This window comes from Rattus rattus, chromosome 11 (assembly GCF_011064425.1).
Source record: "Rattus rattus isolate New Zealand chromosome 11, Rrattus_CSIRO_v1, whole genome shotgun sequence".
Taxonomy (NCBI): Eukaryota; Metazoa; Chordata; class Mammalia; order Rodentia; family Muridae; genus Rattus; species Rattus rattus.
In genome coordinates, this window is record NC_046164.1 from 18,195,494 (window position 1) to 18,208,077 (window position 12,584).

Here is a 12,584-nt window from a genome sequence, read left to right on the forward strand (position 1 = left end):
ACAGCAAATGTCACTGTTCTTTGTATCTGCACATCTTACGAACAGAAGCCCATGTTCCTTTCTTTTTGATGGTCCCAAAACTATCAAAGCACAGTGGCCAAACTTCCAAATTGTGGCCTCGGCTTTGTCATGGGAAACCATGAGGTGTATAAGTGGTGACCAGAAATCACCCACGAATGAGGCAGGGCCAGAGTATTAGAGGCAGAGGTGTCCCTGGGACAGCTAAGACCAGGATCTCACTGTGGTTTAAGATGTCTAGATCTGGGCTGCTGATGTGAAGGTGAAAACGCAGTCCTGAGGCCGTCAAGATTCATGTCTCCTGGAAAACTGCAAGTAGTGTGGAAACTGTCGAGTGTGAGCTTGTGAACTCATGGGAGTCAGAGGCCAAGGTGCAAAGATTGACAGGGCTGCTTCTACAGCAACAGAGGCTGGGTCACCCCAGGAAGATGGAGACTGGGAAGAGTTACCTCCTACTAGGAGGGCTATAAGTTCATCAGCTCCCAGAAGTGACAGGAAGAAGCCACCAAGGAAGGCCCATGGAGAAGGGCCTCTACAGTGAACCAGGCCTAATGTGAGTCTGAGGACTGACAGGGCTGTTGGTATACATTCCAGGGACTTGTGCTTGAGAACCATGGCCTAGGCTTGTGAAAGAAGATTCCCGAATCTGGTCTGGCCAAGGACCTGTGTAGGTATTAACAAAATAGTCACTTTCAAGTTCACCCTGCCGAGACACAAGAGGACCTGCTGTTCACAGTGCAAACCACGGTGCTCCTTGGGCTACCTAACTGCAGAGTGGGTAGAAATGGTTACTTGAATCTTTGTCTTTTAAGTTCACAGTGACTTCAATTTCCACCCATTGGTTCATTCACTGAGCAGGAGGCCAGTGATAGGTAGTAAGAGTCACAGTTGTAGTCTAAGCAAGCCTAGAGAACTTCCCGAGCAGTGAGTTTCCAGGGCCCCTCTGGGTCAAGACACAGGTAAGACTGTTCACAGTAAACCTTGAGTAATACACCATCAATCAGTGTCCTCCTGGGTTCAGGGCCAGTGGGGCATCCTGTAGGAATTAAGCTTGAAGTGTTTGTGGTACCAAATCTGAGTGGATCCCAAGGCTTCTGAGGCCAGACAGGTGGGGCCAACATGTGTTTTACCCCTCCAGGTGCTTCTCTGGTCAGCCAATAAGGTATTTGAAGAACTGACAGACATTGAAAGACAGTTCCACAAGGCCTTCTACACTGTCCGGGCCTATCTAAACTGTGACCGGTACTCAGTGGGCCTCCTGGACATGACCAAGGAGAAGGTGAGGCCTCAAACTCTCAGATGCCTCCTCCCCAGCATGACCAGCTCATAAGCTGAGCATTCCTGTCTCTCCTCTTCTCTTTCCAGGAATTCTTTGATGTGTGGCCTGTGCTGATGGGGGAAGCCCAGCCATACTCGGGCCCACGAACACCTGATGGCCGGGTAAGTCAGGCTGATAGGTGACAACTACCTCGCAGTCTGGCCAGCCTGGGTCCAACTCCATGAAGAGGATGGGGAAATAGTGTAGCCCCAAGCACCTATCTACTCTCATCAGGTTGCACTGCCACAGTGATGGTGGATTCTCTAGGTCTGCTTTAGCTTTCCAGAGCTCCTATAAATACTGTGATGTGCTTACACATGAGTTTTAGTGTCTATGTGGAGTATGGGCCCAGTGGGTGTGAAGGTAAATGGGATACAAGAAAGTTAGATCTATGAGTGTATCTATAAGTATGAGTGCGAGGGGGGGGAAGGAGAGGGAGAGGGGAGAGGGAGGGGGAGAGGGAGAGGGAGAGTTATACACACATAGACTGTACATTGTACATGTGTAATTACTGGATGATGTACATATGACATCTTTGTGCATGGATGTCTGGGTGGGTGCCGATCTCTTTTCCCTTAAAAAAAGACTCCATTGAGAAGCTGACCAGGAATCCCTACACTGATGTGTTTTGTTTCCCAGGAAATTGTCTTCTACAAAGTCATTGATTATATCCTCCATGGCAAAGAAGACATCAAAGTCATTCCGTAAGTGCTGGGGTTTTGACAAGTGGCTCACCCCAGGGACCATCCACAAACACAACCTCTGGAGTAGCCATCTCTTGGGCTTTTTAGAAAAAGATTTATTTTATTTTTAATTTATTGAATGTATGCACGCTCTGCTGCATATACATCCACAGGCCAGAAGAGGGCATCAGATAACCTTATGAGCCACCATGTAGTTGCTGAGAATTGAACTCGGACCTCTGAGAGAGCAACCCGTTGCTCTTAACTGCTGAGCCATCTCACCAGCCAAGGTTTATTTTATTGACATGAGTGCACTGTAGCTGTCCTCAGACACACCAGAAGAGGGTATCATATCCCATTACAGATGGTTGTGAACCACCATGTGGTTGCTGGGAATTGGATCTCTTGAAGAGCAGTCAGTGTGCTCTTAACCGCTGAGCCAACTCTCCAGCCCATCTGGGGCTTTTATATAGAGCCAGCAGAGCCTTCCCAGAACAGGGAGTAGGAACATGGGCAGATGAATAGAGAAGTGGCTAGCCTACGGCACTCATATCTGAAACGCATATCTAGGGAGTCAGGTGAGCTGTCCAGGTGGCCTCATCAGCGGAAACTCAACCATCCCAGGCTTGGAGGTGAAACCCTCAGGATGTGAGGCCATCATCACACCCCAAAGTAAAGTCTAGCGCAGAGTTCTGCCCTAGAGGGACAGTGGTCCTATGATTAGGTGACCAATGGCCTCATGAACTATAACCCTGTCAACTCCCAAGCAGGCTCCAGGCAGGCAGTGGGATTGAGGTATCATGAATGGAGAACGGGTAGTCCTCCCTCAGTCTCCAGAGGCCAGGTGAAGTCAGGAGTCTCTAGTAGGGAAGGAGACTCTGCAAAAGGAGGAGTTTGAGCACGGCGGAGTGGAAGGAAGCTAGCCAGCTCATCCTGACCTCTTCCCATCCTCATCCGCTTCCTAGTCTCATCCCCCCTGAGCTCAGAGAAGGGCATAAAGCGAACTCATGTATTGTTTCATCTAACAGTCCAAGCATCCATTCCTCTAACCTCTGTTCTTTTCCCACAGCACACCTCCAGCTGATCACTGGGCCTTGACCAGTGGCCTTCCCACCTATGTGGCAGAAAGTGGCTTTGTGAGTGTCCCTCTCCGGGCCTTGGCCTGTACTTGCCAGTGCCATGGTGCATGCTGGCCTGCTACCTCCTGTTAGCCCTTCCTGCCAGCTGCTGCTCACGTTGCCCAGTTAGAAGCTCCTCTGTTATAGGCAAGGCTAAGTAGGTTAGTGTTTGTGGGTGTGTGCTCAGTTGCTCAGCGTGAAACTGCTTCTCTTCTTTCCAGATCTGTAACATCATGAACGCTTCAGCTGATGAAATGTTCAACTTTCAGGTAATCTGCCTACTCACTTAATGAAACTGCATCTTACTAGAAAAAAGAGGATATTTTGTTTCAGAAATGATGGGTCGAATTAGGTTTTTCCACTTAAAATGACTCTGGGGGTGGGTTCTAGAGAGATAGCTCAGCAGGTAAATTGTTTTCTATGAAAGCGTGAGGAGCTAGCACCCACATAAGTAAAACCCAGGCACATGTACCTGTAATCCAAGTGTTAGCTTGAGGAGATCTAACCAATCATCAGTGAGCTCCAGTATCAGTTAGAAGTCCTATCTCAGAAAATAAAGTGGCAAGCGACAGAGGAAAACACTTAATATGCACACATATAGGTACACCAATGTATGTAGCATGCACACATGAAACAACTTCACTTACACCTCTAATCCAGCACTCACTCAAAAGACTGAGGAAGCAAGATTGCTGCAATCAGCCCAAGGCCAACATGGGCTGAAGAGTCAGATTCTGTCTCAAAAAGCAAGAGAAAAATAGAAGAAACAATTTCAGTCTTAGAGACTGGGAAGCCATACAAGAAATGAGTTTGTATTTTCAGGTCTACAGTCTACAGCTGATTTTATGTGGGCTCAGTTAGATTTAATTGATCTTGGCTGGACTCAGGTGATCTTGTCTAGTCTCAGCTGACCTTGTCTGATTTCAACTGATCTTGGCTGGACTCAGGAGAGCTTATCTGGGCTTAGTGGATCCTGTCTGGTCTCAGGTGATCTTGGCTGGTCTTTACTGGGTTCATCTGGGTTCAGTTGGTCTTCACTGTGTTCAGCAGAAGTCAGCTAATCTTTGGACTCAATAAACTTTTGTAGGACTCAGCAGAACTTTATTTGATATCACTTAATTGAACTTGGTAGAGTTGAGCTTTTCTGCGCTGGAACTATGAAGGTTTAGAGTTTTTCCGCTCTACATGTCTTTACCTGGTGTTTGGACAAACATGCCTATGGCCACATGGCACTTTCCTAAGGAAGGTTATGTTAGTGGGAACACATCACTAATGGCCTCTTGGAGGAACTGGAAGACAGAGTGAACCAACTACAGAGTGTTCAAAGTACAGTGTAAAGTAGAAATGTGGATCCGTTTGTTGAGCAGATCGTAAGTTTTCAATTCTTCTAATAAGTGTTCTTGGGGACTGGAGCCCTCACATGCCCATGAAGTCTGCTATGCTGGGAAAATAGCCCCCTCCAGCCCACAAAATTATGACACAAAGCCCACAAACATAAAGTTTACAGACAAGTGAAAATGAAGAGTTGGCATTCAACCTATTAGCATGGCCCGAGAACAGAAAATATGAGGTGTAACCCTGCCCCTAGTCACCAAGTCATTACCTGACCACACCTGGAACAGCCTAGTTCTTTCTCTATTTCCTGCAGGAAGGGCCCCTGGATGAGTCAGGGTGGGTGATCAAGAATGTTCTCTCCATGCCCATTGTCAACAAGAAGGAGGAGATTGTGGGGGTGGCCACCTTCTACAACAGGAAAGATGGAAAGCCCTTCGATGATCAAGATGAAGTCCTTATGGAGGTAGATATCTAATATCATATGTAGACAGAGGGGTCTGTCAATCATGTCGTGGGACATCAGCGAAGATTATCCCTCTCTACACACATCTGGACCCTGCTTAGCACTACATCACGGAAAAGGGGACAAGAACAGTTTTCCCAAACTTCTATCTCGGGAGGCCCTATTCAGAAGCATCCATTGTTCTGTAGCAGTCTGGGAAACTGGCCTGAGTCACAGACACAAAACGTAGTTAGCACTCGCCGAAGTGCATAGCTAATGGGGTGACGCTGCTGTCTACCTCCAGTCTCTGACACAGTTCCTGGGATGGTCAGTGCTGAACACAGACACCTATGACAAGATGAACAAGCTGGAGAACCGTAAGGACATCGCCCAGGACATGGTTCTGTACCATGTGAGATGCGACAAGGATGAAATCCAGGAAATCTTGGTAACTGTCCCTGGCCCTCTGACTGGGTGTCCCTGGTCCCCTCTGACTGGGTGTCCCTGGCCCCTCTGACTGGGGGAGGCAGAGAGTTCAGTGATAAGGACATATGTCTGGGGCCCAGTGGCTAGGTCTAGCCCTAACACTATACACTGTAGTATTTATTTCATCTCATTATTTCATCTCTACTCCACATGTGTCACTAAGGGTAATACAGGGAAAGGAATGAACATCAGGGTCCTCAGGAACTTACCACTTACATCTGGAATTGAGGAGGTTTGAGCACAAGGGAAATTGTCCTTCAGGGATTACCCTCTGTTCAACATGTTCTGTGATGGCATGCCATCATTCTGTTGCATTCACAGGGTAAGGGTGGTGTTGTCACTGTCACAGGAGTAAAGGAGATACCACTACTGACACACTTATGGATGGGCATGGATGGCATGATACCGCCATTCAGTCACTCAGCCATAGTCATAGGGTTATGGGATCTTATCATCCTGTCCCTTGTGGGGGAAAGGTAATGAGGTCACTAAGTCACTGTCACTCTGTCCTTCCTGGGGTGAGAGTGATTTTGCTGGGTGATTTACACCGTATGGGGTGTAGGTATTACTGTTACTCTGTTATATAGGGTGTAGTGACACTATCACTCAGCCCCACAACTCACCTTTTGCTCTCTGTTAGCCAACAAGGGATCGCCTGGGGAAGGAGCCTGCTGACTGTGAGGAGGATGAGCTGGGGAAAATCTTGGTGAGAATTTGCTTCCAGTGGACACATGAGTGTCAGGAGAGAGCCCTGGCACACACAGCATTCTCTCTTGATGTTAGTGCTGCCTGTGTAGGCATGTCAACACTCCCCAGCAGAGATGACCGTACTGGCTCCTAGAGTGTCCAACTGGAGTTTACTTGATATCTGCGCTGCTGGGTGTCTCCGTCTGCTTTCCTGTCTCCTCTGCGTTTCCTAGAACTACCCACGCTTTAGTTTCTGCATGCACAATTTAGGCCCTGTCCATCGGTGCTGCTTCCCTACAGGAATAACTAGGTGCTACAACCCCTAGTTTATCTATGTTCGTGTGTATGCATACTTCTGGGTGCACACATGTGTGTAGGTACATAGAAACACATGTTTGTGTGTTTCCCAGAGAACAGTCATACATCAGCTTGACAGTTGTGGGACACCTACCTTTTTCTTTCACCTGTGTGACGTAACAGAATCACCAGAGCTGTCTGTCTTACTGAACATGCTTTGGAGTTAATAATTAATACCAACAAGTTCTAAACAGCAATGGCTCTGTGTGTTGTAAGTGTGCACATACGTGCCCATGTGTCCATACAGGTAGGTCTAAGTTCATGAGTGTACCTCTCTAACTTTTTATGTATAGACCTTCATGCTTGCTTTTCCAACATCACTGCCCCCAAGCCAGGCGAGCTTCTCATTGTCAGGTCACCTGGTGCAAGGAAGCAGTAGGATAAGTGACCTAGCTATAAATTTGAGTAACTGGAAGGCAGACGTCACCAGAGATACCTGGTGTCTGCCTGGACAAGGGTTCAGAGAAAAGAAAGGTTAAGAACCAGTAGGGTGCGGTAGGCCTGACTCTCTCAGCCCACAATCTCTCTTACAGAAGGAGGAGCTTCCGGGGCCTACCAAGTTTGACATCTATGAGTTCCACTTCTCTGATCTGGAGTGCACCGAGCTGGAGCTAGTCAAATGTGGCATCCAGATGTACTACGAGCTGGGTGTAGTCCGAAAGTTCCAGATTCCCCAGGAGGTGAGGAAATACGGTTGGAGGTTCCAGAACAAGAGGACATGGAGGGATGGTTAAGGGTTCAGGTCCCCTAAGAGGCAAAATGTGTGTGGTAATAGGGGGAGGGTGTCCATGAGTCCCACAGAGAGTGTTGGTGACAAACATGTCTATCACAATGAAATACATAATTGGATGGATCATGGATGGATAGACGGATGGAAATTTTGTTAACTAGGTGTTCCAAACAACGTTTTTATTAGGACATCACAGGGAAATAGGGATCTTTAGGAATCGCAGCAACTGCTCACCAGAATAGAAAACACACAGCATCTTCTAGGCTTGCTTATAGGAGAGCCCCTCAGGGATCAACACCGGGAGGAAGGGAAGAGCTCAGAGCCCCACCATCCTGCTCTCTCCATGGCTTCCTCACTCTGTCCTGCAATCCACCTCCATACCTGTGTTCCCACAGCCCACACGATGAATCCTTAGAAAACAGGAGCAACGGCCTGGTATTTCTGAAAGGATTTTTACTAAATGCTAAAGGAAACAGACAGACAAGAACATTGGAATAAAAAATATTACCAAAGCAGCTACTGTTCTTAACCACTGAGCCATCTCTCCAGGCCCAGCCCTTCTACACTTTAATGCAGTACCTTCAAACTACCTACGTCATAGTACACAAATCTTTTAGTGGTATAGTAAGGTAAAATTGTTTAAAACTATTAAATTAATCATATTTAAAGTTATAAATCAAAACTATGCCCATAAGAAAATTTTATCTAGGGGCTGGAGAGATGGCTCAGCAGTTAAGAGCACTAACTGCTCTTCCAGAGGTCCTGAGTTCAAATCCCAGCAACCATATGATGGCTCACAACCATCTGTAATGGGATCCGATGCCCTCTTCTGGTGTGTCTGAAGACAGCTTCAGTGTACTTATAAATAAATAAATCTTAAAAAAAAAAAAAAAAAAGAGGGGTTGGGGATTTAGCTCAGTGGTAGAGCACTTGCCTAGCAAGCACAAGGCCCTGGGTTTGGTCCCCAGCTCCGAAAAAAAGAAAAAGAAAAACAAAAACAAAAACAAAAAAAGAAAAAGAAATTTTTATCTTGCTGGGCATGATGGTGCTTGAGAGGCAGAGGGATCTGTGAGTTCTAGACCAGCCAAGTCTACATAGTAAGTTCCAGAACTGCCAGGGCTATGTAGAAAGATGCTGCCTCAACAAAACCAAACAAAAAAATTCCAAATAATTACTTGACCCTAAATATCATAACAAAAGAAGTGAAGGCTCCCTCAGCCTGCATCGTCTTGTTGAAGAAAATGTTGAGGTGTCCCACCTTCCTGCTCGCAGGCCACGTGTGTGACCCACTCAAACATTCAGGCCTTAAAATGATGGGATTTTTTTGTTTGGTTGGTTGTTCAGTTGGTTTGGACTTTGCTTTTCTCAAAAGATCTCACATGCCAGCGTCCTCTTTCCATTATGAGTCTGAACCATGGGGAGAGAGGCATCAAATTTCCAATGTCTGGAGTGTGAGAACCCTTCCCAGACAGGAAGGGGCCAACGGGAACAAGGAACAAGGGCTCTGAGGCCAACAAGACAGAAGCAGGGAAATAGGCAGAGCAGACTCTACTGCAAGCACACGAGAGGCTTGTGTGGACTCTCATGTGGTATTGTGTAGACTCATGTGTGGATCCCAGAGCCCACTTGTCCTCTGCTCCCCAGGTCCTTGTGCGCTTCCTATTCTCTGTCAGCAAAGCCTACCGAAGAATCACCTACCACAACTGGCGCCATGGCTTCAATGTGGCCCAGACCATGTTTACCCTACTCATGGTATGTGTGTAAAAGGGATGGGCAAGATGACTGAGGGGGCTGGGGCAAGCACCACAGCTAACTCCCTTCTGGCCCAAGGACTGTGTGGATCCAGTCCCAGCAATGGTAGAAGGGACCTGGTTGGGCAAAGGGATGGGTTTGGGCTGCCCACATTCCCTTCAACCCCTGCCTTCTGGAGCCATAGAGCTGGGCCGGTGGCAGGACTCAGGACTGACTGGACCTATCCCCACAGACGGGCAAACTGAAGAGCTATTACACAGACCTAGAGGCCTTCGCCATGGTTACAGCTGGCCTGTGCCACGACATCGACCACCGTGGCACCAACAACCTGTACCAGATGAAGTAGGCTGTGGGGAGGGCAGGCTCATGGTGGGCGTGGTAAACCATAAGTCACGTGCCCTTAGGGTGAGTCTTGGCAGTCTGGCATCAGTACTGAGATGGACCACCGTGAAGGCACAGTGCCAGACGGGTCAGACCTCATCCTGCTGCCTTCTAACATAGTTTATGTTGTGCTTTCTTTCAAAATAAAATATACAACAGATCTCAGAATCCTCTAGCCAAACTACATGGCTCCTCAATTCTGGAAAGGCACCACTTGGAGTTTGGGAAGTTTCTGTTGGCAGAGGAGGTTTGTTCCTGATTTGGTTCTTCTCTGGGCTTTAGTAGACAAGCAGGAGGTCCTAGACAGCACCGATTTATCGCTGTGAGGTGCTAAGGGACAGGCTCACATCTAAAGATGTTTCCACATGGGGCAAAATTGCATTCATGGAGGCAGTAGCTATGAATGGCCACTAGAGGGTACAACGGATCATGGAAATGGGCAAAGGTATCTGACCCAGGACCCTCCCAGGCAGAGGGTAGACACCAAGGGAAGAAAGACAGGGATGACGATCTTTGCTTGGAGAAGTAGCCTAAGACTGATCTGGACATAAGTGAAGGTCAGGTTAGAGTGAGGAGATCAGACAGAGTAGGCCCTGAGAGTCAAGACAGCACCTGCCACAACCCAACACCAACTGATGGTCCCCACAGAGCCTGAACATCTACCAGAACCTGAACCGGCGGCAGCATGAACATGTGATCCACCTCATGGACATCGCCATCATTGCCACTGACCTGGCCCTCTACTTCAAGTAAGAATGCGTCAGAGGCTGGAGGTATGAGTAGAGCCCTCAGTAGACACAGATAAACATGACCGGCCTGTCACCTACTCCCCCCTCCTTCTTGGGATCAGGAAGAGAACCATGTTCCAGAAGATTGTGGATGAATCTAAGAACTATGAAGATAAGAAGAGCTGGGTTGAGTACTTGTCCCTAGAGACCACACGAAAGGAGATTGTCATGTAAGTAGCAGGTCTACTGTTGGCCAATTAGCCCTGCAGACCTCCCCAACCCCAGGGTCAGGAGACCCCCACAGGAGTAGTTCTCTCTGAATTGAACAAAGGCACTGCCTTGATCTGTCCTGAGGTTCATAGGCCTCAGCAGAGAATCCAGACTCTTCCTCAGCTCCCCTTCTTCACCTACAAGATGGGGACTCGGGACCAGCACCTTCCCTAGGACTGTCCCAGAGAGCTGCTGAGAAAATGTGCTTACTCTCTGCTCAGAAGGACAGGAAGTCTGCTCTGTCTGTCCACAGGGCCATGATGATGACTGCATGTGACCTGTCTGCTATCACCAAGCCCTGGGAAGTCCAGAGCAAGGTCAGGACTGATGACCATCTGGACCCAGAGTAGCCCTTCACAGGCCATCCTGGGTCTGTACCTAGGGAGCTACAGGGAAATGGTGTTGGCTTTTGAAGTAATGCCTGGGTACAGCAATGAGAGGCACCATACGAACACTGTCTGCAGAGCCTCGAGGGGAGGGCCTGCTGCTCCTGAATATAGAGCCCCACTATAACTTTTGTGTGTGCTCAGGTTGCTCTTCTGGTGGCTGCTGAGTTCTGGGAACAGGGGGACTTGGAGAGGACTGTCCTGGATCAACAGCCCATTGTGAGTGTGGCTTCCAGAATCTTCCATCTTGACATATGAATTAGAATGCTTGGTAGTGCTCCAGAGCCCATTATTTAAGGTCCCAGAGTCTTATCCTGGATTTGTGGAGCCCTTTGGCATGACTATGGGTAACTTGGCATCTTGTAGTAGAATAGAAATCATGAAAAAAATTGGAAGATCAGAGTTGTATCTCACAATCAAGAGCACCTAGTGTCTATGCAGCTTCAGAGTACATACACTAGGCAGGACAGTCCAGGGAGGTCAACTGAGAAGGGCAAACCTAGGGAAAGACAGGGAGAAGTAGTCCAAGATAAGACAATGAGGTAGTTACAGTTACAGTTAGGGTTAGGACCCCCTGCTAGCACCAGAGATGGCATCTACATACATAGGAACTATATAAGGTTACTCTGACCACTTATCTTCCAAACCAGCTCTAGCTAATGGGAAGAACTGTTTAGAGCAGGCTTTAAGCAAGGTATAGACTCAGCGAGAAAGAGGTTTTTGCCAGCAAACAAAGCCTCGTAGGGAGAGACAGCACTCGTGTCATCTGCCTGTGTTTTCTTCACAAGCCCATGATGGACCGGAACAAAGCAGCTGAGCTCCCCAAGCTACAAGTTGGCTTCATCGACTTCGTATGTACTTTTGTGTACAAGGTGCGTAGCAGGGGTATTCTACATTGGCTGGGGTAGCCTGGCTAAGGGTGGGTAGGGAATGGGCTGGATCCAGCAGGGACCTAACAGGGACATTTGTGAGGTGTCCACCCTTATCTGATAGATGAGGGAAACAGCAACACCCATCTTAACCTGCCCAAGCAATGGTTTGTCCCCAAACTTATGACCGTCCCTCAGAATCACCAAGTATATTCCCTAAAATGTCCTTACACACCGTGAGGTCTCACCTTAAATATCCCTGCCTCGGAGTGCCCCCTTTACCCACAACGGGCACAACTTCTTCAGGAAAGTGGCCACAACTTGTCTAGGTATCTGTGAAAATGTGACTCAAGCCTGAGTCTTAGCTGTCTCCGATGGCATACCCCTATACAACCTGAAGAACATGTTAGCAGCCATGTTCCCACTAGCTAGCCAGGCACCAATGAACTGCCGAGTCTTTGAGTTCTGCTATTTGATCATAGAGTATAAGACAAGAACTTGAAGAGACTCACAAAACAGGCCTGACTACAGTATCCTCATGTGATATACATGACACCCAAGGTCCACATCACTCTAGTTGTACTCAGTGGTGACAGACCCACATTGAAAGGTAGATGCTGTGTGATTTCAATCGTATGCAGTCAGGGAAGCAGGAAGAGATGACCACTGTGGGCCCCATTGTCCCTCTGCTCATTGACATCATCTGAAAGCAGTTGTAGAGTTTGTTGTAGTTTCCAATCCTCCTGCAGGTGACATTCTCTGCTCTATTCCTGGGATAGTCATCCTGCTAATGCTATATCATAAATCCATCTCACAAGTTACTATGCTGTCCTCCTCCTTAGGGATGTTCTGGAAAGGGGACACCTCAGTGGTTCTCTCCTATGCGGTTAACTATGGATGACATTGTCTGGAGCGAGCCCCAAGTAAAGTAAGATAAGGGTCAGGAAACCAAGCTCATGCTAGGCCTGCAGTTTGGAGCCACAGATTATATGACCTAGAGATCAATCTTTGCAGTCCAGAACCA

The 12,584-nt window shown here is 47.9% G+C and overlaps 1 protein-coding gene across 1 annotated transcript in view; it reads left to right on the top strand.

Moving 5' to 3' along the window:
* Pde6b (phosphodiesterase 6B) overlaps positions 1–12,584 on the top strand; it is a 43,796-nt gene that overhangs the window by 29,949 nt on the left and 1,263 nt on the right. Inside the window, exons 4-20 of the mRNA XM_032916390.1 lie at positions 1,157–1,297; positions 1,384–1,458; positions 1,976–2,040; positions 3,089–3,155; positions 3,359–3,406; positions 4,786–4,935; positions 5,219–5,362; positions 6,041–6,106; positions 6,978–7,124; positions 8,819–8,926; positions 9,159–9,268; positions 9,467–9,554; positions 9,956–10,056; positions 10,158–10,265; positions 10,559–10,622; positions 10,836–10,910; positions 11,480–11,563. Of these exons, the coding sequence (XP_032772281.1) occupies positions 1,157–1,297; positions 1,384–1,458; positions 1,976–2,040; positions 3,089–3,155; positions 3,359–3,406; positions 4,786–4,935; positions 5,219–5,362; positions 6,041–6,106; positions 6,978–7,124; positions 8,819–8,926; positions 9,159–9,268; positions 9,467–9,554; positions 9,956–10,056; positions 10,158–10,265; positions 10,559–10,622; positions 10,836–10,910; positions 11,480–11,563 (1,641 nt within the window). The remainder of the gene's footprint in view (positions 1–1,156; positions 1,298–1,383; positions 1,459–1,975; positions 2,041–3,088; positions 3,156–3,358; positions 3,407–4,785; positions 4,936–5,218; positions 5,363–6,040; positions 6,107–6,977; positions 7,125–8,818; positions 8,927–9,158; positions 9,269–9,466; positions 9,555–9,955; positions 10,057–10,157; positions 10,266–10,558; positions 10,623–10,835; positions 10,911–11,479; positions 11,564–12,584) is intronic.